The sequence below is a fragment of the Podarcis tiliguerta genome, assembly GCF_965153285.1.
Source record: "Podarcis tiliguerta genome assembly, chromosome: 14".
NCBI classification, from domain to species: domain Eukaryota; kingdom Metazoa; phylum Chordata; class Lepidosauria; order Squamata; family Lacertidae; genus Podarcis; species Podarcis tiliguerta.
The window spans coordinates 48,239,758-48,266,084 of NC_139547.1; the positions used below are offsets into that span (position 1 = coordinate 48,239,758).

Below are 26,327 nucleotides of genomic sequence, written 5' to 3' on the forward strand. Positions count from 1 at the left end.
TGGCGCTTTGCATGCCTCTGCACCCGAGACACGCAGCCTCAGCTCTTCAATGTCTCTTGAAGTTGAGTAGGTGTATCTCATGGTGCATATTGTCTGCAGCACTCATACATGCAGACATCTTGTAAAACAACCAGAACCATGCATTGCGTAAAGAAACAATCAAACCCATGCTTGCCAAGGATAAGGACAGTCAAAAAAACAGAAGCCAGAATTTGGCTGCATGACAAATTGTCGTATCAGCAAAGTTTGGCAGATTATGTTAGCTGCGGGGGGCAAACCTCACTGGAGAGTTGTTTGATCAGAGAGGGTTAACTAAGAGAAGACATCTATCAGGATTCCTCAACCTCAGCCCTCCAGATGTTTTGAGACTACAATTCCCATCATCCCTGACCACTGGTCCTGCTAGCTAGGGAGCATGGGAGTTGTAGGCCAAAAACATCTGGAGGGCCGAGGTTGAGGAAGCCTGATCTACATTATCAGATTATCCTCCACCAGGGCCAGGGCCTTCTCAGTGATGGCTCCGACCTGGTGGAATGCTCTGTCCCATGAGAGCAGGGCCCTGCAGGATTTAACTTCCTTCTGCAGGGCCTGTAAGACAGAGCTATCAATTTGAACTTAGCCTGATCTTTTATTCCCCTTCCTTCCTTCCCTCCCCCTCCCCTTTTTATGAAGATTACCCGCTCTAGGATCTCACAACTGCTTCTCCCCTGGTCTCCTCACAGGCCCAAATAGAACTAATTTAGCCAACTAGCCCTGGTGATCATCTAATGTTTATTGGATGGATTTCCCCCCTAAATTGATTTTTGAATTCTGAATTTATTGTTATTCATGTTTTATACTATATTTTATGCTGTCTTTTTGTTGCATCAATTGTTTTAAATTTGTTGTCAGCCGTCCTGAGCCCAGTTTCCTAAACCGGGAAGGGCAGGGTATAAATAAAAAAATATTATTAAACCAAATTGCATAAGAGATATTTGCAAAACATCAGAAATAAAGGTTCAAGCACAAAGTTGGCTTGTAAGTAAAGCTTCTGTGGCTTTTTATCATTATTGTTTACTGTTCTTTCATTTTATGAGTGTATATTTATATATACAAAACATAGCTAAATCTGAAACAGGGGGATCTATTGTTCCTCTCTAGCTTTTAAATGAAGGAGCTTGGCTCACATGCTCAGCACTGTGAGAAGATCTTTGCGTCAGATGTCATTGGACTCCAACTCCCATTATTGCTGACTGTTGACTATGTGAGCTGGGGCTGATGGGAGTTGGAGTCTAACGACATCTGAGAGGTACCTGATTTGGGGAAGGCAGTGTTAAGAGTGTACATTATTCTATTTGTAAAAGTCTGTGTTTAAATTTCATTTTGCAAACTATCTCTCTTGCAAAGCACAACTCAAATGTAAAAGCTCTCTTGGGGGTTGCAAAATTGGATCTAGCTATACCAAGTTTCCCACAGCCTGGAGACTGCTGGTCCCCACCAGAAATTGGGAAGAAATTCATTTCTGTTCATATTGATAGGCAAACCTCTTTCTAATTTGCACTAGCTGGAGCAGCATGCAAACTAAAGCTAGCCTTCAGAATCTGCACTTCTCTGAATTCTCTGAAGGAATGTGTACGAAAATGCATATATTAAGGAAAGGTTTGCAATAAAACGAAGATAATAGTGAAGATAATGTACAAGAATGCATTACATTAAAGAATATTGCTTTGGGAACTTGCATGAAAGGGGTTTGTATACTGGACAATGTTTGCATGAAAAGGCTGCAGGATGCTCATGACGACTTGTTTTTAATAAATTCTCAAAAGGATTTAGAAATGTGGGGATCTGAACTTAACAAGTAGAAAACTGAGAAATCAAAACTGAAAGATTTGCCCATCTCAATCTGCCATCCTTACACACCACCCCTCCCTAAACTTAGAAAAACCCCAATGCTTTAGCCTGCCAAAATACAGTTGGCAATGCCATCATAAGAACATGCAGGCCAGTGGCCCATCTAGGGCAGCATTCTGTCCTCAGAGGGACCAAGCAGATGCCTGTGGGAAACGAGCAAGCAGAATCTGAGCACAAGAGGAAGTCTTCCCTCCTGTGGTTTCCAGCAACTGGTATTGAGAAGCATTTATTGTCTCGAACCATGGAGACAAAGCATAGCCATTATGAGTCTATCCACTCCTCTTTTCAAGATCTAGCGGCCTTCACTGTGCCTTGTGGGAGTGAGTTCCATAGCTTAACTATGTGCTGTGTGGAAATGTCCTTTCTTTTATCCATCAAGAAGAAGAAGAAGAAGAAGAAGAAGAAGAAGAAGAAGAAGAAGAAGAAGAAGAAGAAGAAGAAGAAGAAGAAGAAATTATTTATACCCCACCTATCTGGCTGGGTTCCCCCTGCCACTCTGGGTGCCTCCCAGCAGAACTAAAAGCACAATAAAACATCAGACTTTAAAAACTTCCATAAACAGGGCTGCCTTCAGATATCTTCTAAAATTCAGATAGTTGCTGATTGCCTTGACATCTGATGGGAGGGCGTTCCACAGGGCGGGCGCCACTACCGAGAAGGCCCTCTGCCTGGTTCCCTCTAGCTTCACTTCTCACAGTGAGGGAACCGCCAGAAGGCCCTTGGAGGTGGACCTCAGTGTCTGGGCTGGATGATGGGTGTGGAGACGCTCCTTCAGGTATACTGGGCCAAGGCCGTTTAGGGCTTTAAAGGTCAGCACCAGCACTTTGAAGAGAGCCAGTGTGGTGTAGTGGTTAAGAGCAGTGGACTCGTAATCTGGTGAACCAGGTTCGCGTCTCCGCTCCTCCACATGCAGCTGCTGGGTGCCCTTCTCTGAAGTCTCTCAGCCTCACTCACCTCACAGAGTGTTTGTTGTGGGGGAGGAAGGGAAAGGTGATTGTTGCTTTTTTTTAGATGCTGATGGGAGAATAAAGTTTAAATGGACTAAGGTAAATAAGTGAATAAGCAGTAAGCAGTAAGCAGTGAAAGATGGAAAGAATTTGCTGATCTGATTAATAACTAGAATACAAAAAGGGAGGTGGGAGGAGGCCGAGGAAATAAGTTATTGAAAGATGGAATTTGAAAAATGGAAATTTTTTCTTTTTGAATGTTTTTGTTTTTTTGTTCTCTTTTTGTGTTGGTGGGGTGCAGGGAGGGTGTTTTTATGTATTTTTGGGTTTTTGCTTTTCCCCCCTTTTTCCCTTTTCTATTTTGTGGTATTTTTTTCCCCCCCGCAACTTTGTCTTTGTACTTGTGGAAAATCCAATAAATATTATTTTTTTAAAAAAGAAGATAAAGCGGGATATCAAATCCAAACTCTTCTTCAAATCCAAACTCTTCTGCTTGGAAACGTACTGGGAGCCAATGTAGGCCTTTCAGGACCGGTGTCTTATAGTCTCTCCCAACATTCAGCTTCATTGAATGTCTGTGAGTTCTAGTGAGGGAGTAACAACTTTCTCTATGCCATGCATAATTTTATAAACTCTTCACATGTCGTTTCTTCCTTGCCTTTTCTCTGAACTCAAAAGTCCTTAACACTATGACCTCTTCTCAGATGAGAGTCCCTTCATCTCCTTTATGTTTATGGTTGCCTTTTTTCCTGAACCTTTTCCAACTTCGCAATACGTTGTTTGAAGTGAGGCAACCAGAACTGGACATGGTGTCCAAAACATCAGGACACATTGCATCCAAAACTTAAGGAGAGAGCATTACGGAATAGGGCAAAAATAAACAAAATGGATGCTCTTAGTTGTATATTTGATAGTTTCCCCTTATCCACCCCATCGGCCCTGGTGTTTATAAGAACAAAACGCCACTGAGACATAACCAAGCTCAATTAAATGTCCGTCCAGCTCCCTGGCTCTGGCTAAAGGGTGAAAACAACCCCGTCTTTCAGACAGCCCTAGAACTCTGCCAATTTAATTCAGCAGCCGAGGATTTGAAAATCCAAGGGCACCGTTTCCCCAGCAAAGGGACAAAGCTGACCAAACTCTCCTTGACGTCAAAGCACTCCAAAGTTTCCCTACTTGAAATTTGGTTGGCTGCAGGCTGCGGATGCGTGGAAAAAATAAAAATAAAAGGAGTTTGTGTGTGTCTTTGGGGGTAAGGAAGGACAAGAGGGCTTACAAACCTCTGGGTGCATCTACTGTCTGGAGCAGGGAAAGGGAAAATACCAGGGCCATAAATCACAGGAGCCTTTGCGAATTTCCTTTGCACAGATGTGCAAAGGAAGAAGAGTCTTCTTTTCCCCCAAGAGCTGTCTGCAATACAGGTGTCCTTTATAGAGTAAGCCTATGCTCACCTCTTCAGAAGGAAGTCCCATTGAGTTCAGTAGCAGCTGCATAAGTTTTATGCGTAAGATTGCAGCCATTGTGATTTTAGACACAGCAACACAATCATGAATGAAGCACAGATTCAAGCAATCACCCTCTAGGTTTTTGGGTTTTTTGTATGCTGGGAATGGTGTGACCACATGGAAAGAAAGATGGGCCCCTGTGCTTTTGATATCTCTGCCGTAGAAGGGAGATTTGTGGGTTTAAAACCAAAGCAGCTAATCCTGTGTTTGAGGATTATTGTGTACATTGTGATGGCCTGGGACTAGGGCTTGGACTCAGAACCAAAGGAGACTCAGTCTGCACCAGATCCTTTGCCTCAGGCATCATCTGAACCAAGTCTGAGGCCTAATCCTGAAGAGTCCCAGTCTGCACAGGTTCCCCTGCAACAAACACCAGCTGGGCCGAGTCAGGGGCCTGAGCCTGCCCTGGCTCCAGAGGCGGGGATGACCTCTTTGCCTTCAGCTGGGCCATCACTTACAGCTGCTCCCCTGGGACAGGGGAGGCTGAGGCGGCCCCTGGGTCTAGTAACCCACCGATGTCTCCCGAGCTGCAGAGACTCAGGTCTGAGAGAAGGAGAGACCTAAGTACTTGCAGGAGGAGGGCTTGCCTTCGGGCGAAACAGGGAGGTGAGTCATCGGGGGATCAGGACTGGCCGTTACCCCAACAAAGATAAAAGGTTGTCGGACCCCGCCCCAGGTTGCTGTATGCTAGATCCTGCCTGAGATCCTGTACCTGTCCTTTAATATAATAGAATATCTGTCAAGCGGGAAGGATAAACAAGCAATGTTAATATTTGTGGATGCAGAGAAGGCCTTTGATAACATTTCTTGGGAATTTATGTTAAAGAACTTAGAATATATGGATACGGGTCAAGCTTTTTTGAACGGTATAAAGGCAATATATTCAGATCAGAGGGCGAAACTGATTGTGAATAATGTTATAACAGAAAATATTGCCATAACTAAGGGTACAAGACAAGGGTGCCCCTTGTCTCCGTTATTGTTCATTTCGGTCCTTGAAGTGTTTTTAAGAACAATAAGAGATAATGGAAATGTAAAAGGTGTGACAATAGGATCTAATGAATATTATGGATGAATATTCATGTAATGACTATATTCATTACAATAGGATGTAATGAATATAACTGCGTTTCACGGGTTACCCCCCAGCCCAGTAAACACATAAATGAACTGAGCATAAGGGCAAATGGCGAGGCTGTGGCAGAAAGGGTCAGTGCTGGAGGGGTGCACACATGCCAGTGGGTGGAGCGCGGAGGGTGAAGGAGCCCACCACGGAACCCCAGCCCTTGCCACACCGCCTGAGTGACCCTGCACTGCACTGGAGACAAGCAGGGATGTGCTGCACCACCTGCCCACCGCCATAGGGATCTCGGCCACCCAACGTGGCACTTGGCAGGTGCAAACCAGGCACCCCAACGCCAGTTCCCCCGTTCAACCCATCAGGGTACTCCTCTCCACAAATGTTGGTTCCTCGAATGCCAGGAGAGGAGCTCTGGACTGGGGCATGCATTGTATGCCTGCGTGGGGGGGGGGATGCCTGCTTCACGCCCTGAAAAATCCCTGCCCTGGGCCACGGCCCCTCCGACAGCCCCCACGCTATGCCCCTGCTAGAAGGGCATCCACAAAAAGGAGGAGGGCACTAGAAAGTTTAAAAAGGTAACGGTAAAGGACCCCTGACTGTTAAGTCCAGTCACGGACAATTCTGGTGTTGCGGCGCTCATCTCGCTTTATTGGCCGAGGGAGCCGGCGTACAGCTTCCGGGTCATGTGGCCAGCATGACTAAGCCGCTTCTGGCGAACCAGAGCAGCGCACGGAAATGCCATTTACCTTCCCGCCGGAGCGGTACCTATTTATCTACTTGCACTTGACGTGCTTTTGAACTGCTAGGCTGGCAGGAGCAGGGACAGAGCAACGGGAGCTCACCCAGTCATGGGGATTTGAACCGCCGACCTTCCAATCGGCAAGCCCTAGGCTAACTAGAAAGTTAGGGAAGATTAAAGGGCAATAGCAAATCATAGGTGGGTGGCTGAAGGAAGTGTTAGATCTGAAAGTAGCTTTCTTGAAAGTAGCTTTGAGAACTCAAAGTCCCCCTCACCTGGAACAGATGAATTTGTCAATTTTGGTTTTTAATTTTAAGTCCAGTTCTCCACATTTATGCATCAATCTGCAATTAAAAGAAGTCCTCGTGAAAATTTGTCAGCATTTCTCTTCATGCACAATGCTTGCATGCGGTTTTGCCTAACACACACACATACAAGCAAATTTCCTTAATAGAATGCATGCTCGCGCCTTGTTTTCACCTAATCTGTGCATTAGGTGCACTTTCCCTTAAAATATGCTTTTGTGCACACATGATTTCAACGTAGAACTGCACCTCGAAATTCAGAGAAGAGCAAAATTTTGAAGGAGAGCTGTATTTCCATTCTTGCATTGTATTGGAAAGTGCAAAATAGGTAACTTCTCACTAAAATTTGAACTGAAACCAAATTTCTCCCCCTTCCCTACTTCTTATTTGCTTTGGTCTCTCTCCTTGGCCCTTGGATGCTACTCTGATCCCCTTAGAGAACCAGATCTTCAGGCCTCCGATTGGTGGAATGCTACCACCCCCATGTGGGTTAGAAGGGATCAGAACCACTTTCTGCTCCAGAACTCTTGTTCTGCAGGACTTGACTACATGGTGACACTATATATACATGTAGCACCACCTACCGGAGGGATATGGGATTCCTTTCAGGCACGAAGAAGATGCAAGGCCTTTTTTCTTTGTTCTTGCAAGCTAATGAATAGGTGGAAGCAAGCGAGACCTGCAACTAAATGTTGCAGCACACCCTCACCTCCTAGCAGGAGTGCTCCTATTCAGAGTTATGTTATGAAAATCTGACCTTTCTTCCCAATGGAGCCTAGGCCAGCAAACGACATTCGATGAAACAGTAAAAATAAAACCATCTTACAAACAATTCCAGTACAGATGCAGACTGGGAAAGATCTCCACTTAAAAGGGTTTGTTGGAGGAGCTCCCTCCATCCAGTCATACCCATCTCCAGGATACTCCGTTCCATTCCTCCTCCACCACATTTTCTATTTTTCTTTATCAATAGAGTGGGGATTACTGAGCATCCTTAGCCCTCATTGGACTGTTTTGGGGGCTTTAAGGAGGTTTTGTTTCGTTAAGTTTTGTACTTCTGCGAACCTCAGTCACCAGTCTACTTGCCACATGCTGAATTAGTTGCAGTTTCCGGGTCACCTTCAAAGGCAGCCCCACGTAGAGCGCATTGCAGTAGCCCAAGCGGGAGATAACCAGAGCATGCACCACTCTGGCGAGACAGTCTGTGGGCAGGTAGGGTCTCAGCCTGCGTACCAGATGGAGCTGGTAGACAGCTGCCCTGGACACAGAATTGACCTGCACCTCCATGGACAGCTCTGAGTCCAGAATGACTTCCAAGCTGTGCACCTGGTCTTTCAGGGGCACAGTTACCCCATTCAGGACCAAGGAGTCCCGAAACCCGCCCACACCCTGTCCCCCAAAAACAGTACTTCTGTCTTGTCAGGATTCAACCCAGGGGCGTAGGAAGGGGGGTGGAGGCGGACTGCCCCTGGTGCCCTCACGGAGGTGGGTGACATTGGGCGCATAGCTCGCCCGCAACTCCCAAGCCTACCCGGAGTAAGGGGGGGAGCTACGCCGCTTTGCCGGCAGCATTCCCCCCTTCCCCCTTTGTTTTGGCAGCTTGGGGGAGACTTGGGAGTCGTGGGTGGGTGGCGAGCTGAATGTCCGGCATGGGTGGCTCGCTCCGCCCCTGGCTGCAGGGCATGCGCACCACTCCGAGCACCCGAGCGGCTATCCCGTGCCTGGGAGGGCACCCTCCGCGCCACACCCTCCTCGGGAGCGCGCCCGCCCTGGGCAACGCAGGCATATACTCACCCATCCTCCACACATTCGCTGTTGGCACTCACCCCTTCAATTCTCTGTCACGAGGATTGAGCATACAGTGGTACCTCAGGTTACATACGCTTCAGGTTACATACGCTTCAGGTTACATACGCTTCAGGTTACACACTCCCCTAACCAGTGGCGTAGCGTGGGTTGTCAGCACCCGGGGCAAGGCAAGTAATTTGCACCCCCTAACCCGTGGATTTGCGCCCCCTAACCCTAACCCCCAGATGTTGCGCCCGGTGCGGCCAGCCCCCCCTGCACCCCCCACGCTACGCCACTGCCCCTAACCTAGAATTAGTGCTTCAGGTTAAGAACTTTGCCTCAGGATGAGAACAGAAATTGGGCTCTGGCAGCGTGGCAGCAGCAGGAGGCACCATTAGCTAAAGTGGTGCTTCAGGTTAAGAACAGTTTCAGGTTAAGAACGGATCTCCAGAACAAATTAAGTGTTTAACCTGAGGTACCACTGTACCGGTTCATACATACCCAGTCATTGCTTGGCGAATCTTTTTGACTCTTTGCGTGTGAATGAGTCATCACCTATCAAAGATCATCACGGTGGATATAATCGGGTTATACATTCAGCTGTGAGTCAACAAACGCATGATGCGTTTATGAACTGTCAGCAGAGGAACTGCCTCACCAACAGTAGAACTGAAGAAGAGCCTTCTGGATCAGGCCCAATGGCCCATCTGCTTCGGGATCCTGGTCTCGCAGTGGGGGGTGTCCAAAAGCAAGGCCTGAATACCACAGCTCTCTCCTCTCCTCATGCTTCCAGCAAAAGGTACTAGCTCTGAGAAAATAACTCGAGTACAGCGGCCACTCATTGGCTTCTTACAAATGGACTAGGTAGCAGTTCAACACAGGTTAAAAAAAAGGTAAAGGAGCCCTGGACAGTTAAGTCCAGTCAAAGGCGACTCTGGGGTTGGAGCGCTCATCTCGCTTCAGGCCGAGGAAGCTGGCGTTTGTCCACAGACAGCTTTCTGGGTTATGTGGCCAGCAGGACTAAAACGCTTCTGGCGCAACAGAACACTCTGACAGAAACCAGAGTGCACAGAAATGCTGTTTGCCTTCCTGCCATAGTGATACCTATTTATCTACTCACACTGGTGTGCTTTTGAACTGCTAGGTTGGCAGGAGCTGGGACAGAGCAATGAGAGCTCACCCCATGGCAGGGATTTGAACCGCCGACCTTCCAATTGGCAAACCCACGAGACTCAGTGGTTTAGATCACAGCACCACCTGTGTCCCTTTAGCAGTTCAGCATGGTCCTTTGCCAACAAACATGAGCTGCTGCCGTTATACCAACAAGGGACCTTATTCAAACTTTCCCCTCCCTTAAGCTGTACTTTCTATAGTAAAACGTGTTGGTTTTGGGATTCCAAAGCTCGATAAGAAGAATTATGCGGAGTGGGTACTCTACGCAGAGGCTCTTCTGCGAAAAGAAGGTCTGTTTACAGTTATTGCAGACAACCCCCCAAGAACGCTCAAAACATTCTTGGAAGCAATGTACAGTGGTGCCTCGCAAGACGAAAAGAATCTGTTCCGCGAGTCTCTTCGTCTAGCGGTTTTTTCGTCTTGCGAAGCAACCCTATTAGCGGATTAGCGCTATTAGCGGTTTAGCAGCTATTAGCGGCTATTAAAGGCTTAAGGGATTAGCGGATTAGCTGCTAAAAGGCTATTAGCAGCTTAGTGCCTTAGAAAAAGGGGGTGGGGAGCGGGAAAAAATCGCAAGAATGGCAAGACATTTTCGTCTTGCAAAGCAAGCCCATAGAGAAATTCGTCCTGCGAAGCGCATTGAAAAACGGAAAACCCTTTCGTCTAGTGGGTTTTCCGTCTTGCGAGGCATTCGTCTTGCGGGGCACCACTGTACCGTTTGCCTGACAGTGTGTAACTCGGAAAACAAGTGCTTTGGGGATTTGTGCCTTAAAAAAAAATCCATAGAAGCTGGAAGACTTCTCAGAAAAATACTCATGCAAACGGTGAGAAAGTAAATGATGTCTTTGCACATATTGCCCTCTGGTGGCTGAATTTGAGATCTGGGGAAAAGCCGAATGGGAATTTGCCCTGTGTGACGTACAGTGGTACCTCAGGTTAAGTACTTAATTCATTCTGGAGGTCCATTCTTAACCTGAAACTGTTCTTAACCTGAAGCACCACTTTAGCTAATGGAGCCTCCTGCTGCCGCCAGAGCACGATTTCTGTTCTCATCGTGAAGCAAAGTTCTTAATCCGAGGTACTATTTCTGGGTTAGCGGAGTCTGTAACTTGAAGTGTATGTAACCTGAAGCGTATGTAACCCGAGGTGCCACTGTATTTTATTTTATCTGTCCTGAATTTCTCAACATTCAGCTAATTCAGATGCCCACAACTCCTAGTCTCATAAGAAATGCATTTCTGTTTCTGCTTTCTCCAAGCCATGCAAAATTCTTTAAACTTCTATCCTGCTGTCTCTTCTCCAGAGTCTAAGGGGAGCCCCTTCACCCTAGCTCCATAGAAGTGAATGGTCACGTTTGTTCATTCATATATGTGGAGGGAGAGAAAAGTGTAAGAAGTACCTGGAGTACTGTGTCCAGTTCTGGGCACCACAGTTCAAGAAGGACACTGACAAACTGGAACATGTCCAGAGGAGGGCAACCAAAATGGTCAAAGGCCTGGAAACGATGCCTTATGAGGAACGGCTAAGGGAGCTGGGCATGTTTAGCCTGGAGAAGAGGAGGTTAAGGGGTGATATGATAGGCATGTTCAAATATATAAAAGGATGTCACATAGAGGAGGGAGAAAGGTTGTTTTCTGCTGCTCCAGAGAAGCGGACACAGAGCAATGGATCCAAACTACAAGAAAGAAGATTCCACCTAAACATTAGGAAGAACTTCCTGACAGTAAGAGCTGTTCGACAGTGGAATTTGCTGCCAGGGAGTGTGGTGGAGTCTCCTTCTTTGGAGGTCTTTAAGCAGAGGCTTGACAACCATATGTCAGGAGTGCTCTGATGGTGTTTCCTGCTTGGCAGGGGGTTGGACTCGATGGCCCTTGTGGTCTCTTCCAACTCTATGATTCTATGATTCTATGAAGGCGTTGCTTTCTGCTCCACCCTGTATTTGTGTATTTCTGTACTGCTGCAATTCGCCTCCTGCCCGAAGAATTATTCGTCTCGCTGTCTGCTGTGCTGAAATTACATTATGCCTTAAACAATGTCATCATTATGCCATCAATTCTGCAAATTCCTTTCTTGCTGCATTATTTTGTCTGTTTTATATTGTATACAGCCAAACTTCGGTTCCTGAACTCCTCCGTTTTGGAATGTTTCGGCTCCCGAACGCTGAAAACCCGGAAGTAACTGCTCCAGTTTTCAAACAATTTTTGGAAGCCGAACAGCTTCCTTGCTGCATTTTTCATTCCCCTCCCCCCATTGACTTTGCAGCTATCCCATTGATCCTCAGTTTTCAAACTTTCAGAAGCCGAACAGTCTTCCGGAATGGATTAAGTTCGAAAACCAAGGCAAGGTTCCACTGTATTGAAATCTACAGATGAAGGGTGGCATACAAATTTAATAAATAATGAAATAATAATTCAACCCCGTCGGGATGCGGGTGGCGCTGTGGGTTAAACCACAGAGCCTAGGACTTGCCGATCAGAAGGTGGGCGGTTTGAATCACCATGACGGGGTGAGCTCCCGTTGCTCGGTCCCTGCTCTTGCCAACCTAACAGTTCAAAAGCACGTCCAAGTGCAAGTAGATAAATAGGTACCACTCCGGCGGGAAGGTAAACGGCGTTTCCGTGCGCTGCTCTGGTTCGCCAGAAGCAGCTTAGTCATGCTGGCCACATGACCCGGAAGCTGTACACCGGCACCCTCGGCCAGTAAAGCGAGATGAGCATCACAACCCCAGAGTCGGTCACGACTGGACCTAATGGTCAGGGTTACCTTTACCTTTACCTTTAATTCCACCCCATTCATTTCAGTGCAAAGGAAACACAATGCAAACATGTGTGTATGTGACCAGCTACATAGCATCTGCAAACCGAAAGCAACAGCCGCAGCATATTTGCTGGATCGATTTCTGTTGCGGATAAGAGGCGAATAAGTGAACGTTGGCAATTTCTGCTCCCATTTCTATTAACCGCCAGAATTCCCCAACGTCCCTAGGGGAAAAAATGGGTGAAAATTAGAAAAACGGGGTGTGAGAATTGGGAAGCGGGTCCTGTCCTCCTAACCCTTAAAAGATTGTCCAGATTGGACTGGGAGCCCTGGAATTCTGCTGTCCTACTAGTTTGACTGTCCCTTCGTGAAGATCTATCAGGGATGGAGACTCTAAAACCAGGGGGAGGGGGCAAACAGGGCCCCCTGGACTTCTCTATCTATCCCGTGGGACTCTCCCCAAACCATACCCCCCTCTCTGCAGGTCATATCCCTCCCCAGCTCCACCCCACACCCTCATTGAGAGTTTCTGCCTGGCTGGAATGTGTCCTTGACTCAGATGATGGCTCTTAGCCACCTGGGTGTGCAGAGAGTTGTGTGAGTGTAGGCAGGAACAGGCTTACCATACAAGGGTAACGTTCATATTTATTGCTCTGCCACCGCTAGCATGTGGCCCTTGAAAGGGTGGTCAGAAGGGAATGTGGCCCTCAGCCAGAAAACGGTTCCCCGTCCCCGCCTGAGAGGAAAGATGGAAAACAATGCAGGACTTGTCAGGGAACTGCCATCGGAGCTGGAGGCGGAGAGAAGGCTCCAGAGGGATGGCGGAGAGGGTCCCAGTAGGGAGAGAGGCAGCCCATCCGCTGGGGAAGGAAATCAGCATAACACCAGTGGAGAAGGGGGGCAGAGGAGGCTCCAGGACTCTTCGCCGGAGACCAGCGGAGAGAGTACAAGTACTCCGCTGCCCACACCCTCCCTGCGCAGAAGACTTCCGCGCAGGGAGACTAGGAGGAGACTGGGCGTCAAACAGCTTTTATGCTGGAAGAGGTTCAAGAAACGCCCACTGACGGATTCTGCCAGCGACTGAGGCAGCCACGAAACTTGAGGCTGTCCAGACAGAAAGGGTTCAACCAGGTAACATAGCCAGGAGTGGCGGCAACTTACACACGAGCAACCCCTAGAACCATTACAGGACTCTTGGATCGTCTGGATGGAAAACAGAGGAATGTGTGTTTTGTAGAAATTAGCCTACTGTAGAAAGGGTAGATTTCCATTCATTTGCCAGCTGACAACTGTTGGGGTAGCTTTAAATTTCAGAATCGTGGGTTTGAGCCCCACACTGGACAGAAGATTTCTGCATTGCATGGGGTTGGACTAGATGACCTTCAGGGTCCCTTCCAACTCTACAACTATATGGTTCTATGATTTGCCTCCACCTGTTCCCCAAAAGACGCCCAGAAGAGGACATTTTCCTAGCTTGAATCAGCACTGCAGAAATCCAAACCGATTCTAATTCTGTCAGTTTTATTTCTCAACATGACTGTTTAGGAAAGCTGCTGAATTTGGGGGTTTTGAACCGGGAGAATGGAAACAAGAGGACAGCGTCGAAGCGCGGAATTGAAAACTTGAAAGGGCTGCCTTTAAAATACATTGACGAGTCAATGTTTCCTTCCTTTCTCGTTTTGTGAAAGACTCAAAACAGATTTCAAAAGCAGAACTTGCAAAATATTGCAGATTCATTAAACCAAATTAATTCTGACCATTTGACAAATTTCAGCTTGAGGGGGAATCCTTTTGGCTTTCGTCCTCCGGGAACAATAAAGTTTTCTTCCTTGTGTGCTGTCACAAGCTTTTTAGCTGCCGTGTGTTGGGAGGGAATGAGAGTGTCTCATGACGGAAGACCTCTGTCCAGTGTCACTTGACTGAGACACTAGTCAAAGAGCTACATATACTGCAAACGTTCCAGAAAGTTCCTTCCAAGGCGAAACTCAGACCTTGCTCCTATGGGCAGCGAGTGCGAAATGGTCCACCTGCTCATGGGCTGCCATATCTGCTTCAGGATATGGACCTCACATTGCAGTGTTCTCCTGCCCCAAAAAATAAAATAAAAATTCCTCTGTATAGAAAGCCAGCAGGCTAGAATACTTCTCCCTGGCATACTATTCTTCCACCTGGAGGGATATTTGGTGGGGTATGAAGTCCATTCAGTCTTGTGAGTCTATCTGCGAAAAATAACGTGGTTGACCTCCTCTCTTGCTGTTTGTGAGAACTGAGGCCTCCTGGCCCAACCTGAGATTCCACAGGCCGCCTTACGTTAGAAGGGCAGTTGCTTTGGCTTACACTGAGAGCCCAAAGGAGAACTTGGCTAGAACCAGGTCTCAGCTCAGAAACCTGAGTTTGTCGACTAGCCGCCATCTTGAACCATCAAACGCTACGACAGAGAGGAGTAAGGGTAGGGAAACTGTGGCCCTCCAGATGTTGACGGACTCCAACTCTCATCATCCCCAGCTAGCACAACCGAGGATGATGGGAAATGGAGTCCAACAATGTTTGGACGGTGACTGGTTCCCCAACCCAGGCTTTCCCCCTTGCAAGTGAGCTACCACAGTTCGCACACACACACACATTTTGGATTTTGAAGTGGCTCCCAGACCGGCCTGCCCCTCAGCTCATTTCAACGTCCTCCCGAAGCAGACTAAATTTCAGTCCTGGAAACGGAGGCATTGTCTGAGATGGCGGCCATCTTTACGGAAGCCAGATATAAAGCTAAACAGTGCTTGGTGGGTGGTGAACACCCCTGGCTGGGCCTTCCTTTTGGACTAGGCCAAGCCAGACCCAGGAAGGGTGCTTGGCAAAGGTCCTTTGGTGGCCCAGCTTTGTGATGGCTCTCGCAGCATGGCCAAGCTCCTTTTTCTTGGGAAGCCTGCCCTCGTCTCTGGCTCCATAGCTGAAACCAAAGACATGTTTTTTCCTGCTTCTCCCCACGGGGCCAAGATGTGGTTTTCGGGCCTGCACCACGGATTCTGGCCCCTCGCCGGGCACGTCGAGGAGACTCTCCCAACGAGCTCTACAATGCCCGCTTGCTATCCAAGATGGCCTTCCAGTCGTCGGTCCACGAGTGCAGCCTCCGACGAAGAGGAGGCAGCTGGAGGTGCTTGTTGTGGCAGGCCGTGAAGAGGACGTGCTCCCAGCTTGGATTCTTCTCAGCTCCTGGAAGGCAAAGAAAAGAAGGCAACTCAGGACCTTTTTCAACTGAATAATGCCTGTCTGTGGGTTTTGGGTTTTTTGAAAAAATCTGTCACCTCGCTGCTCTATGGAATCTAATAGTGGGGAACATAAAGGGAAGAGAAGAAGAAGAGGAGTTTGGATTTGATATCCCGCTTTATCACTACCTGAAGGAGTCTCAAAGCAGCTAACATTCTCCTTTCCCTTCCTCCCCCACAACAAACACTCTGTGAGGTGAGTGGGGCTGAGAGACTTCAAAGAAGTGTGACTGGCCCAAGGTCACCCAGCAGCTGCCTGTGGAGGAGCGGGGAATCGAACCCGGTTCACCAGATTATGAGACTACCGCTCTTAACCACTACACCATGCTGTTTATAGCCCTCATGGGTGTAAAGATTGGCTGGCGAAGTCTCAAAAACCACTAACAGAGGTCTGCGCTCCAGTCTGCAGGGCTTGTATAGGTTTCAGGTTTTGTTTCTGTCCTCGAAGCAGAATTTTGAATTTCTGCAGGGTAGACATAGATAGCCCTGTGTGTGCTATATGCCTGTAAACCCCAAAGTCTGTAGTAAGTGACTTTGCTTATTTACTATGGTAGAAACTGGCAGGGAGCCATATAGTGTACTAGCCAACAGATACCTGCAGCTGGGAGCAATGTGATCTAAACATGCCTGCTTGGATGTAAGTCCCGTTGCGTTTAATGTGGCTTAATCCCAGGTAAGTGGCTGTAGCCTCAGGAGTGGCTGGATTATGTTTGTTGTGACAAACAGAAGAATTGCCTAAAAGCAAAAAACTGATATTTTCACAGCTCCTTCACGTCCCTGCCTGCCAATAACCTCTGAGCTCCTCTGTGTCCCTCCATCCCTGCTCCATTTAAACTCCTGCTGTTGTTTAAAACCATCATTTGAAATCCTGCTTCTCTTTCACTCCCCCTCCACCCTTGCCCTGACTTCATGCGAATCCAGGATTGCGATGCAGTCCTAAAATGGGAGTTGCGTGATGACAGCCTTACTTTTTATGTCTATAGGAAGATACAAACTGAAGCTCAATCCAGATAAGGCTGAGACACTGTTAGTGGGTGGTTCCCTAGACCGGATGGATGGGAGGTTGCCTGCTCTTGGTGGAGTTACACTCCTTCTGAATGAGGGGGTACGTAGCTTGGATCTATAGCTCTCGATCTATTGCTGTTGCTTGAGGCTCAGGTGGCCTCGGTGGCACAGAGTGCCTTCCATCAGCTTGGGCTGGTGGTCCGGCTGTGCCCTTATCTGGACAGGGATAGCCTAACTACTGTTGTCCAAGCTCTGGTATACAAATTCAAATAAATAAGCACAGTATGTGTCAATGTTGAAGGGCTGTTGGGGCCTTCACTGCCTTGCACTTCCACCCACCCACCAGCCCCTGATGCCCTTGGGACAACCCCTTCACCTATTATATCAGGCCTGTCGTCGATCAGCAGGTCGCCAGAGACCACCGTCTTATCTCGGGTGAGGACGATCTGTTCCAGAAACTCTTGGCCCAAGTGCTTCTCCACCCAGGCGTACTGGAAAGTGGAAAAGGAAACAGTGGAAGAAAAGGGTTTGTGGGCAGAGGGTGTGAGGAGGATGGAACTGGCACTGGCGTGACCAGCAAACCACAATGACAAAAAAAACCCCCAAAAAAACCCCATTATGGGGAAGCAGGGAGAGGGAAGTGGAGCTTAACTTTGAGCCAAGACTTGGGAGATTCCATATGGGCTGGGTGCCTGCACAAAATTTGACTGCAGTCTTGCACTTGGTTCAATTATGGAACCAGCTCCCCACTGCTTAGAGGCTGATCCAGGAGTCTGCCTTTTAATTGGCTTTTCATATCAGTCTTTCGTGGAGAGTTTTACTTTATTTGTCACTTTAATGCCCTCTCCTGGTCTCATCCTGGCTCCCCGGAGTTCCACTGCAAATTTGATCACTTTATTTTCGTTCTTGATTTCACTTACTTCTCAGCAATATTCTATACCGCTTAAAATACGGACCCTCTCTAAGCAGTTTATATAAAACGTATTATAAAATTGCAGTGGTTAATATTAGGCAGGGGTCTTCGTTGTCTTGTTTTTGACACCGGCTAGAAACTGTTTTTTGTTCCGGTGAGCACCTCCAGACATAAAATTAATTGTTGTTTTTAAAACTGTTGATGTTGCCTATATTTTGATCATTCTCTTATGCCTCCTGTTTTTCAAAGTCTGCTTTTACCACTAGTTTTAATGAATATTTAATGCCAGGAAAACCCAGGAAATGTATTGGCAATTTCCAGCCAGGGAAAGCCTGGCTAAACAGATGGGTTTTCAGAAGGCGGTCAAAACACACGGCTTAGTTCCTGCCTCTCCAGACTGCACGTAGGAGGGTGTTCCCGTTGGAAAGATTCTGAATTTCGTCACTGTCCTCTGCTCTGGGAATCCTTTCACTTGAAAGGCTGGCTACGAATTGTCTAAATGAAGAAATAGTAATAAAAATAATATACCCGTTACCTTTTCGTATGGGCAATACCGATACTTCTTGATGGGACTGGTGCATATGAACACATCGGTCCTACCATGACAGAAAAGAGAGAAGGTGAAGGAGGGAAGGAAAGAGACAGTGGAGAAGAAGAAAAAATAATCCACATTTGCATTTATTCAACCTGTATGGATTCTGGCCTTCCTGCAAAAAAAATTATATCTCAGGTGTGCTCTGCATAGATATAAGCAAAGGCTGCCTCAGATGGAGTTGGACCACTTACCGTATTTTTTGCTCTATAAGACTCACTTTTTCCCTCCTAAAAAGTAAGGAGAAATGTGTGTGCGTCTTATGGAGTGAATGCAGGCTGCGCAGCTATCCCAGAAGCCAGAACAGCAAGAGGGATCGCTGCTTTCACTGAGCAGCGATCCCTCTTGCTGTTCTGGCTTCTGAGATTCAGAATATTTTTTTTTCTTGTTTTCCTCCTCCAAAAACTAGTTGCGTCTTGTGGTCTGGTGCGTCTTATACAGCGAAAAATACGGTAGTCCAGGGGTCGGAAAACTAAGGCCCAGAGGCCTGATGCGGCCCCCCAGGCTCGTAAATCCGGTCCGCGGACCCTGCCGCCCGCCTGGTCAGTCCCCACACACTGCGGATGCCTTACCGTGCGGGGACTGACTTTCGCGATGCTGGCACGGCTTCTGGGAGGGCAGCGATGCTGGCGCAGCTTTAGATCAGTGGCGTAGCGTGGGGGGTGCAGGGGGGGCCGGTCGCACCGGGCGCAACATCTGGGGGTTAGGGTGCGCAAATCCACGGGTTAGGGGGCGCAAATTACTTGCCTTGCCCCGGCGCTGACATCCCACGCTACGCCACTGCTTCAGATTGGCTGCAGGAAGCTCCTGTAGCCAACCCGAAGCTGTGGGCAGATCTGGGCAGGAGGCGACGCTGGCACAGCTTCAGATTGGCTGCAGGAAGTTCCTGTAGCCAGTCTGAAGCTGCGCTGCCCACAGCTGAGGTAAACGTCCACGGCACGGCCATGGACGGAGAGGCCGGCGGGCGAGTGACGGGTCTGGGCTGCGCCATGGGCATCGTGACGGGCGCATCGCGGGGCTTCAGCAACCTGAAAATACTTAACTTGAAGCTACTTCAACCTGTAGCAGGAAACCTCCCCCCCCATCATTCAGTTTGTACAGACTTCAAACACTCACACTCACACACTACATACGCTACACTTCTGTTATAAATTCATAGAAAATCAACCATACATCAGATTTGCACTGTTCCACTTTTATTTTACTCCATGAAGGAAGGACTACAAAATGGGGAAGGTTTTATACAGGCCACCATAATCCCTTGAGCAAAGCAGCACATCCACAGGAGCCCTGCCCAGTTGCTATGCCAACCCTGATGGTCCTAGACAGAAGACCATCAACTACACAACAGACTGCATACACGAGTGGATTCAACACGGACTATAACAAAAGAACAGTGATTGGATTTCCCCTCAGGGGGCAGGAAACTGCGACTACCTTTTGTCTTCAGAAAATGACTCATGGGGGGGGGGGAGAGGGGAACCAGCCAGGTGACAGGACACTCAGGTTACCACCACAACTCCTCCCTCAACCCCTCCTTTCTGTAATGTATGCATGACGTTTCTGGGGGTGGGCTTGACCTAGAGGAGGGGAATTTCAAAAGTTTTTATAGGGTCTTGCACACCATTTTTCTGTGTCTTTCCTCTCTCCTGCGAGTGAGGGGAACACCCTGCTGCAACAGTACAATAAAGGCCAAGCCTACAGGCTGCTGATTTGCTCCAATTTACTCTGGTTGGTGTCTTTACTTTTTGTCCAAGGGAGCCCTCGGATTTTTCCGGTAACAAACCCGAGGTATGACTGTAATGAAAAGAAAGGAAGAAGCCCGGCTGGTGGAAGAGCAGGGGTGTGCCTGCAGTGGGGAAGCTTCTCTCTTGAAAATTCCGCCAAACATACTCACTCTTTTAACTCGGCCATCTGCTTGACGGCTTCCACGGCCCCTGGGAGCGGATCCAGTTCCAGGAAAAAGTTCTTTGACTCCCAAATGCCAATCGCCTTTTCCTGCAAAGAGGTTTGGAGCGAGAATTTTGGGGAGGGGAGAACATTAGCCTGTTAAGTCTGCTGCCCTCTTGGCTGCTCTCCTGCACAAGAGAATCCATGAGAGCAGCTTGAGCAGCAACATTTGAATAAGGGCTGCATACAGAGCACATTTAAAACACCTGACTTTCCTCAAAGAATTCTGGGGGTTGTAGTTTACCCCCTCGCCAGCCTGCCCAGCCCTCCCTGCTTATCCGATCAGTTAAACCAATAGCAGCAAGAGGGAATAGAATCGCTCTGCCCAGGCCCAGGTCAGAGTTAGCTACTCGCTGCTCGGTGGAGCTTGCAACCTCGTGGACTTTGAACACGCTCGGACTTTTGTCATTAATAAAAGCACAAAGGTGGGGTTGTGCAGCAGGCCTGAAACTTGGGTTCAATTCCAAGGCACTTACTTACCTGCCAGCCACATTTCCACTCTATGCAACAGGTGGATAACAGTAGCCTACCTTATAGGGCTGTTGTAAGCATTAATAATAATAATAAAAAGCCTTGGAGGTGACTTTGCCTATTTAAAAGTGCTTGTTATTATCGGCTACTCTAAACAAATGTGTATTTATTTATTCCTATGTGGGTCTACCCTTAAAGAAGACTTAGAAATTTCAACTGGTCCAAAATGCAGCAGCCAGATTTCTGTCTGGGATTCCTATTCATATAACCCGTTTCAAAACTGTGTTCAAGTTGGCTTTCAGGCCCAGTTCAAGGAGACAGTGGCAGACTTTGGATTCTCAAATTTCAGCAGTGCTCTGTGTGGCACTAAAATTTGGCGGCCCCCCCCCCCCTTGCCTCTTACACAGCATTGTTGTAGAGCCGGCACCCAGCGCTGCCAAACCAGTCACACTACACTAAAACTGCCTCATGTCGTTGTTTAAAGCCCTAAATGAGTTGGGCCCCAAATATATGAAGACTGCCTCGTTCCCCACAGACCCTCCTGTGTATTAGGATCTTGGTAGTTCCATCCATCGCCTGTAGAAACTCAGGATGGCAGCAGTGGCCCAGAAGAGGGCATGCTGCTTTGTGGCAGCTTTTGGGATGTGGAATTCCCTGTCCACATAGATGTGTCTGGCACCTTCGTTGTATCGTTTCCTTGGTGCGCTGAAAACACACTTGACCTAACCTAGGCTTTGACACACGAGATAAATATCTGTACACATTCCAGGCTATTCTGTACCCAGTGAGCTGCCAATACACATGACGTGGCCACAATCCGTACCCATCCTGTCATTTATTTGTGAAATACTGTGTTTTGATGAATTTCCCCAGCAAACCAGCTTCAATCCAAATTGAGAAAAAGAACAACCTAGCTGTGTGGTAAGCCTGTGGTAAGCGATATTTTCAGGATCCATCCTTTTTTTTCCTTTTTGGAAATGTTGTACAGAATGTTAATGTTTTGTGTTTCTTCCTTCCTCCTCCTTAAGGCATCATGTTTTTAATGGCATTACCCCGGTATGTTTTACATGTAAGTTGCTCGGAGACCTTTTAGGTAACAAGCGATTAATAAGTTTCAAAACCACAACAGTATTCCTACCACTATACAGTGGTACCTCTGGTTAAGAACTTAATTCGTTCCGGAGGTCCGTTCTTAACCTGAAACTGTTCTTAACCTGAGGTACCACTTTAGCTAATGGGGCCTCCCGCTGCCCAATTTCTGTTCTCATCCTGAAGCAAAGTTCTTAACCCGAGGTACTAGTTCTGGGTTAGCGGAGTCTGTAACCTGAAGCGTCCGTAACCTGAGGTACCACTGTAATTTGTTTCAATATAAAATATAAAATAGTGGTTTTATTGGAACCTTGCTGTGAATGGTAGATAACAAATCCAACAAACAACAACATCAAATTTCATTTGTTTTGTTCCAGCTGCATTTCCCTTTCTGCTTCTCTCTGGTCTCCCTTCTGTTTAATTATATACTGCAAGCCCCTTGGGGTGGAGATTTGTATTTTTGTACTTTGCAAGGCACCATGGCTAGTGTTGATGCTAATAACGAGTAATTTCCTTCATTTTACTCCAGCTGCAATTCCCTTTCCGTTCCTTGCGTCTAGTTATATATGGTAAGCCCCTCGGGGCAGAGATCTGTCCTCTTGTGATCTGCAAGCTGCCTTTACTGACATTATGCTGATGACAACAACAACAACAACAACAAGAAGGCCACTGACTCACACTCAGCTCCGATTCCAGCTGCCCATACTGCTCCGAGACCCAGAACCCCATGCGGTCCTCCAAGGAGATGTAGGGCTTCTCCGGATACTTGGCTCTGAACTTCTTCAGGAAGCCCCCCTCGAAATCCGCCAGCACCCCGTCCATGTCCACCAAGACCCGCAGGCGCCGGCGGCGGCCGGGGGCGCAGCGCGAAGAGGCGCTGCGTCTGCTGCAGTGCGCAAAACAGCCGGCGCCCGAGGCCAGGAAAGGAGCGCAGCAGCCGCGCAGGGCTGGCCGCGGGTGCAAGAAGAAGCTGCTCATGGCTAGCATGGAGAAGGGGGGCGGGGTCTCTCTCTTAAAAAACCGGGGAAGGGCGCCGGATCAAGGCTTCCTCGTCGCTGTGCTCCCAAATCCCCAGCCTCCTTTTCTGCGTTTGCTGCATCACGCCAGGTTTTCTGTCTCTCTGCGGCGCACGGATTTGGGGACCCCACGAGGTCCGCCAAACCCGCAGATAATTGCTATTATTGGTGCAATTATTGCCGCTGCAGCACAGAGTCCTGCCGCTCCCTTCTTGCTTCCTCGCCCCGATTTGCAGCCAAAGAGGAGCCCCGGGAGAGGAGATGGAGAGGGCGGCGAGGCGAGGCGAGGGCACCCGGGCCGGCTGCGCAAAAGCAGCGGCAGGGTGGCGCTCAAGGAAATGCAGGTGGGCACGGGTCAGGGTGCGCTGCGCTCGTCCCGCGCAAGATCCGCACGGGCTTCCTTCTCCTCGCCCCCTTTGCGACGGAGAAGGGCGCTCCGTGGGGCGCCGCCGCGTCCTCGAGGTGCTTCCGCAGCGCTGGGGGTGGCCGGGCGCGGCTTGGCGCTCCGGTGCGCGCGCCTCTGGGTTGCCGCGGGAGCCGCTCTCTCGCCCTCCTCCCGAGGCGCCGGCAGAGCAGCCCAACCCGGCAGTGCTCCGGTTCTCCTTCCCATCGCCCGCGGGAGGAGCTGCGGGTGGGGAGGGGGTTGGTGCTTGCGCTCCCGGCAGCTCCAAGCGCCGCCTCGCAGCAGCGGCATGTTTCCAGCGCCGGCCGGGAAGCGCGCGCCACCAGATCCTCGCATGGGATCGCCTGTGTTCCCCCCCTCCGGGGTCTCTCCCCAGCAGTGCCGGATTTACGTATAAGCTAAACAAGCTATAGCTTAGGGCCCCCCTCTCTTGGGGGCTCCAAAAAATATACTTCTTAATTGTATTTCACTATTAATATACTTCTTAATTGTATTTCAGTTCAACAAATACTTTGATAAAATACATACTTTGTTATGTGCAAATGGCTTTGGATAGCTATTAGGTTCACAAATTACCATAGAGCATATATTCAACACAAAAAACAGCGACAATTTGTTGTTGACAAAGGACAGCTGGACATATAATGGGCCCCATTACCTTCAGTAGTTTAGGGCCTCATCAAACCTAAATCCAGCCCTGGCAAGGATAAGTAAAGGTAAAGGTAAAGGTACCCCTGCCCGTACAGGCCAGTCTTGACAGACTCTAGGGTTGTGCGCCCATCTCACTCAAGAGGCCGGGGGCCAGCGCTGTCCGCAGACACTTCCAGGTCACGTGGCCAGCATGACATCGCTGCTCTGGCGAGCCAGAGCCGCACATGGAAATGCCGTTTACCTTCCCGCTAGTAAGCGGTCCCTATTTATCTACTTGCACCTGGGGGTGCTTTCGAACTGCTAGGTTGGCAGGCGCTGGGACCGAACGATGGGAGCGCACCCCGCCACGGGGATTCGAACCACCAACCATGCGATCGGCAAGTCCTAGGCGCTGAGGTTTTACCCAAGCGCCACCCGCGTCCCAAGGATAAATACTGTACCTTTAAAGACAGTGTCAATAGCAAGCAACCTAAATCTGGCCCTGCCCCACCACCTCCCTCCTTGCGCTGGAAGTAAACCCAGGGGTAGGAAACACCTCCTCAATTGGGCCGCTTCGCCCACTGCAAAAAAAGACAGCCGAGCAAGGTCAGCTGCGCAGCGCAGCCTGATCCCATACCCTCCAACATTTATCCAATGACAATAGGGACGTCCATTCTATTAGTACCCTGCCCATCTGACTCGGTTGCCCCAGTCACTCTGGGTGGCTTCCAGCATGAATAAAACATAATAAAGCAATAATCATTTTTAAACTTCCCTATACAGGGCTGTCTTCAGATGTCTTCTAAAGGTAGTATAGCTACTTATCTCCTTGGCTCAGGAGTTGCATAACTCCATCCCCTCCAACATCACTCCTATGAAAATAGGGACGTCCTAAAGAAAAGTGGGACATTCCGGGATCAGATCAGAAACTGGGATGGCTTCTGTAAATCTGGGGCTGTCCGCAGAAAACAGGGACATTTGGAGGGCATGTGATCCTGCACGTGTTTACATGGAAGGAAGTTTTGTTTTGTTCAGCGGGGCTTTCAGGGTGCATGAGGACTACGGGCAGGCTCAGCTCTGGAATAATCAGGTTCTGACGCCAAGGTTCAACATGGTGTATACAGTTAGAAGAAGTGGGCCTCTGAGTGTGTGCAGAATGCCTTTCCAGCAAAGGTTGATGAGTGCACAAGCAGTTCCAACATTGAGGTGACGGAGCTGAGCTCCTATGAGCTCTGGGCGAAATAAAGCCCTTATTATTATTTAAAAATTATTTATCACCCTAAGGTCCCATGGTGAAAGTCCAAGCAACCTAACTAAAGGTGCTCATATTCCTTGGTTGCCCCTGCTCCAGCTTTGTTGAAACTTAGTGGAAACTCCTGGAAGCATAAAACAATATTTTGTGATTGTTATACTTTGCAGAGACTGCCGTATTTTATTGTGCAATAGCAACTACAGGCAGAACTAGCCAAATCTTTAAAATAATAATGATAACAGTTGTGAAAGCCAGGGGTTATTTTTCAGCAGGAACTTACTGGAACTCAGTTCCGGCACCTCTTAGGTGGATGCCATTGCCATTATAAGAGAACAAAGGAAGCTTTCATGGTGAGTTCCAGCACCTCTTTTTCAAGAAAGATGAAAGCCATTCTTTCACAAAACATCTCCTAGATCATAATTATCTCACTTATTCTGTACTGTAGCCCAGAACTCGATCCTCACTGCTTCTTGAGCAAATCCCATTTCCTCCTCAACGTTTCTGGAAGCATAACAGACTGCAGATTGAAGTAGGCCTCATTCACATCACCTGTTTATAATACGTGGGTTACAATACACTATTTTTGTTTACTCAGAACAGCTATTCACCATATGAACATATATGGTTTTCTGGAGCATAAGACATGAGATGATGAAGGTGAGAAGAGGTCACTGGCAAAAGAACCTTTGCCAAAAAAACCACCCTGAACTTGAAGTGCTGTTCCATTATTAGGTACAGACTGGGTATACATCAGCCCCTGATGTCCACACTGGGAATATCAAGTGAAGGATGAGCTCATCTCTTCTTAGGATTTCCTGGTATCATGCTGCTCACAGCACAACAACTGATTTCTCTCTCTCAAATGGGATCTCTTAACATTGGCGCCTGAAATGCATTTCTCAAAAACAAATGTCATTTTTAGAAGGTTCCAAAAGCAGCATTGAAAGAGCTGGTTCTGAGCTGAGGTGGATTGCTTTGTGTCTCCCAAATAATTACTGCCCTATGGGCAAGGAAATTAGAATCCTCAGTAGAAAGTTGGCACACAAAAGTGCCATGCTCAGCAGAAAACAGGAACTCTGTGTACTCTTTGTGGATTTGAGTCTGCTTTATCTAAAGCAGGCTTCCTCAACCTCGGCCCTCCAGATGTTTTTGGCCTACAACTCTCATAATCCCTAGCTAGCAGGACCAGTGGTCAGGGATGATGGGAATTGTAGTCTCAAAACATCTGGAGGGCTGAGGTTGAGGAAGCCTGATCTAAAGTATCTGATTAAGTACTGTATTTTTTGCTCTATAAGACTCACTTTTTCCCTCCTAAAAAGTAAGGGGAAATGTGTGTGCGTCTTATGGAGTGAATGCAGGCTGCGCAGCTATCCCAGAAGCCAGAACAGCAAGAGGGATTGCTGCTTTCACTGCGTAGCGATCCCTCTTGCTGTTCTGGCTTCTGAGATTCAGAATATTTTTTTTCTTGTTTCCCTCCTTCAAAAACTAGGTGCGTCTTGTGGTCTGGTGCGTCTTGTAGAGCGAAAAATACGGTAGATTCTCCAGTCCATGGAAATTTGTG

At 48.2% G+C, this 26,327-nt stretch overlaps 1 protein-coding gene across 1 annotated transcript; it reads right to left on the reverse strand.

Annotated features, from left to right (window-relative positions):
* Positions 1-13,689: 13,689 nt before the first annotated feature.
* Positions 13,690-23,173, reverse strand: NT5M (5',3'-nucleotidase, mitochondrial). Its single transcript, XM_083413786.1, has 5 exons — positions 22,144-23,173; positions 19,853-19,953; positions 17,899-17,959; positions 16,827-16,941; positions 13,690-15,392 (listed from the first exon to the last, which is right to left on the reverse strand). The coding sequence occupies exons 1-5, from the start codon at positions 22,450-22,452 to the stop codon at positions 15,250-15,252; spliced, it is 729 nt and encodes a 242-aa protein (XP_083269912.1). The 5' UTR covers positions 22,453-23,173; the 3' UTR covers positions 13,690-15,249.
* Positions 23,174-26,327: the final 3,154 nt, after the last annotated feature.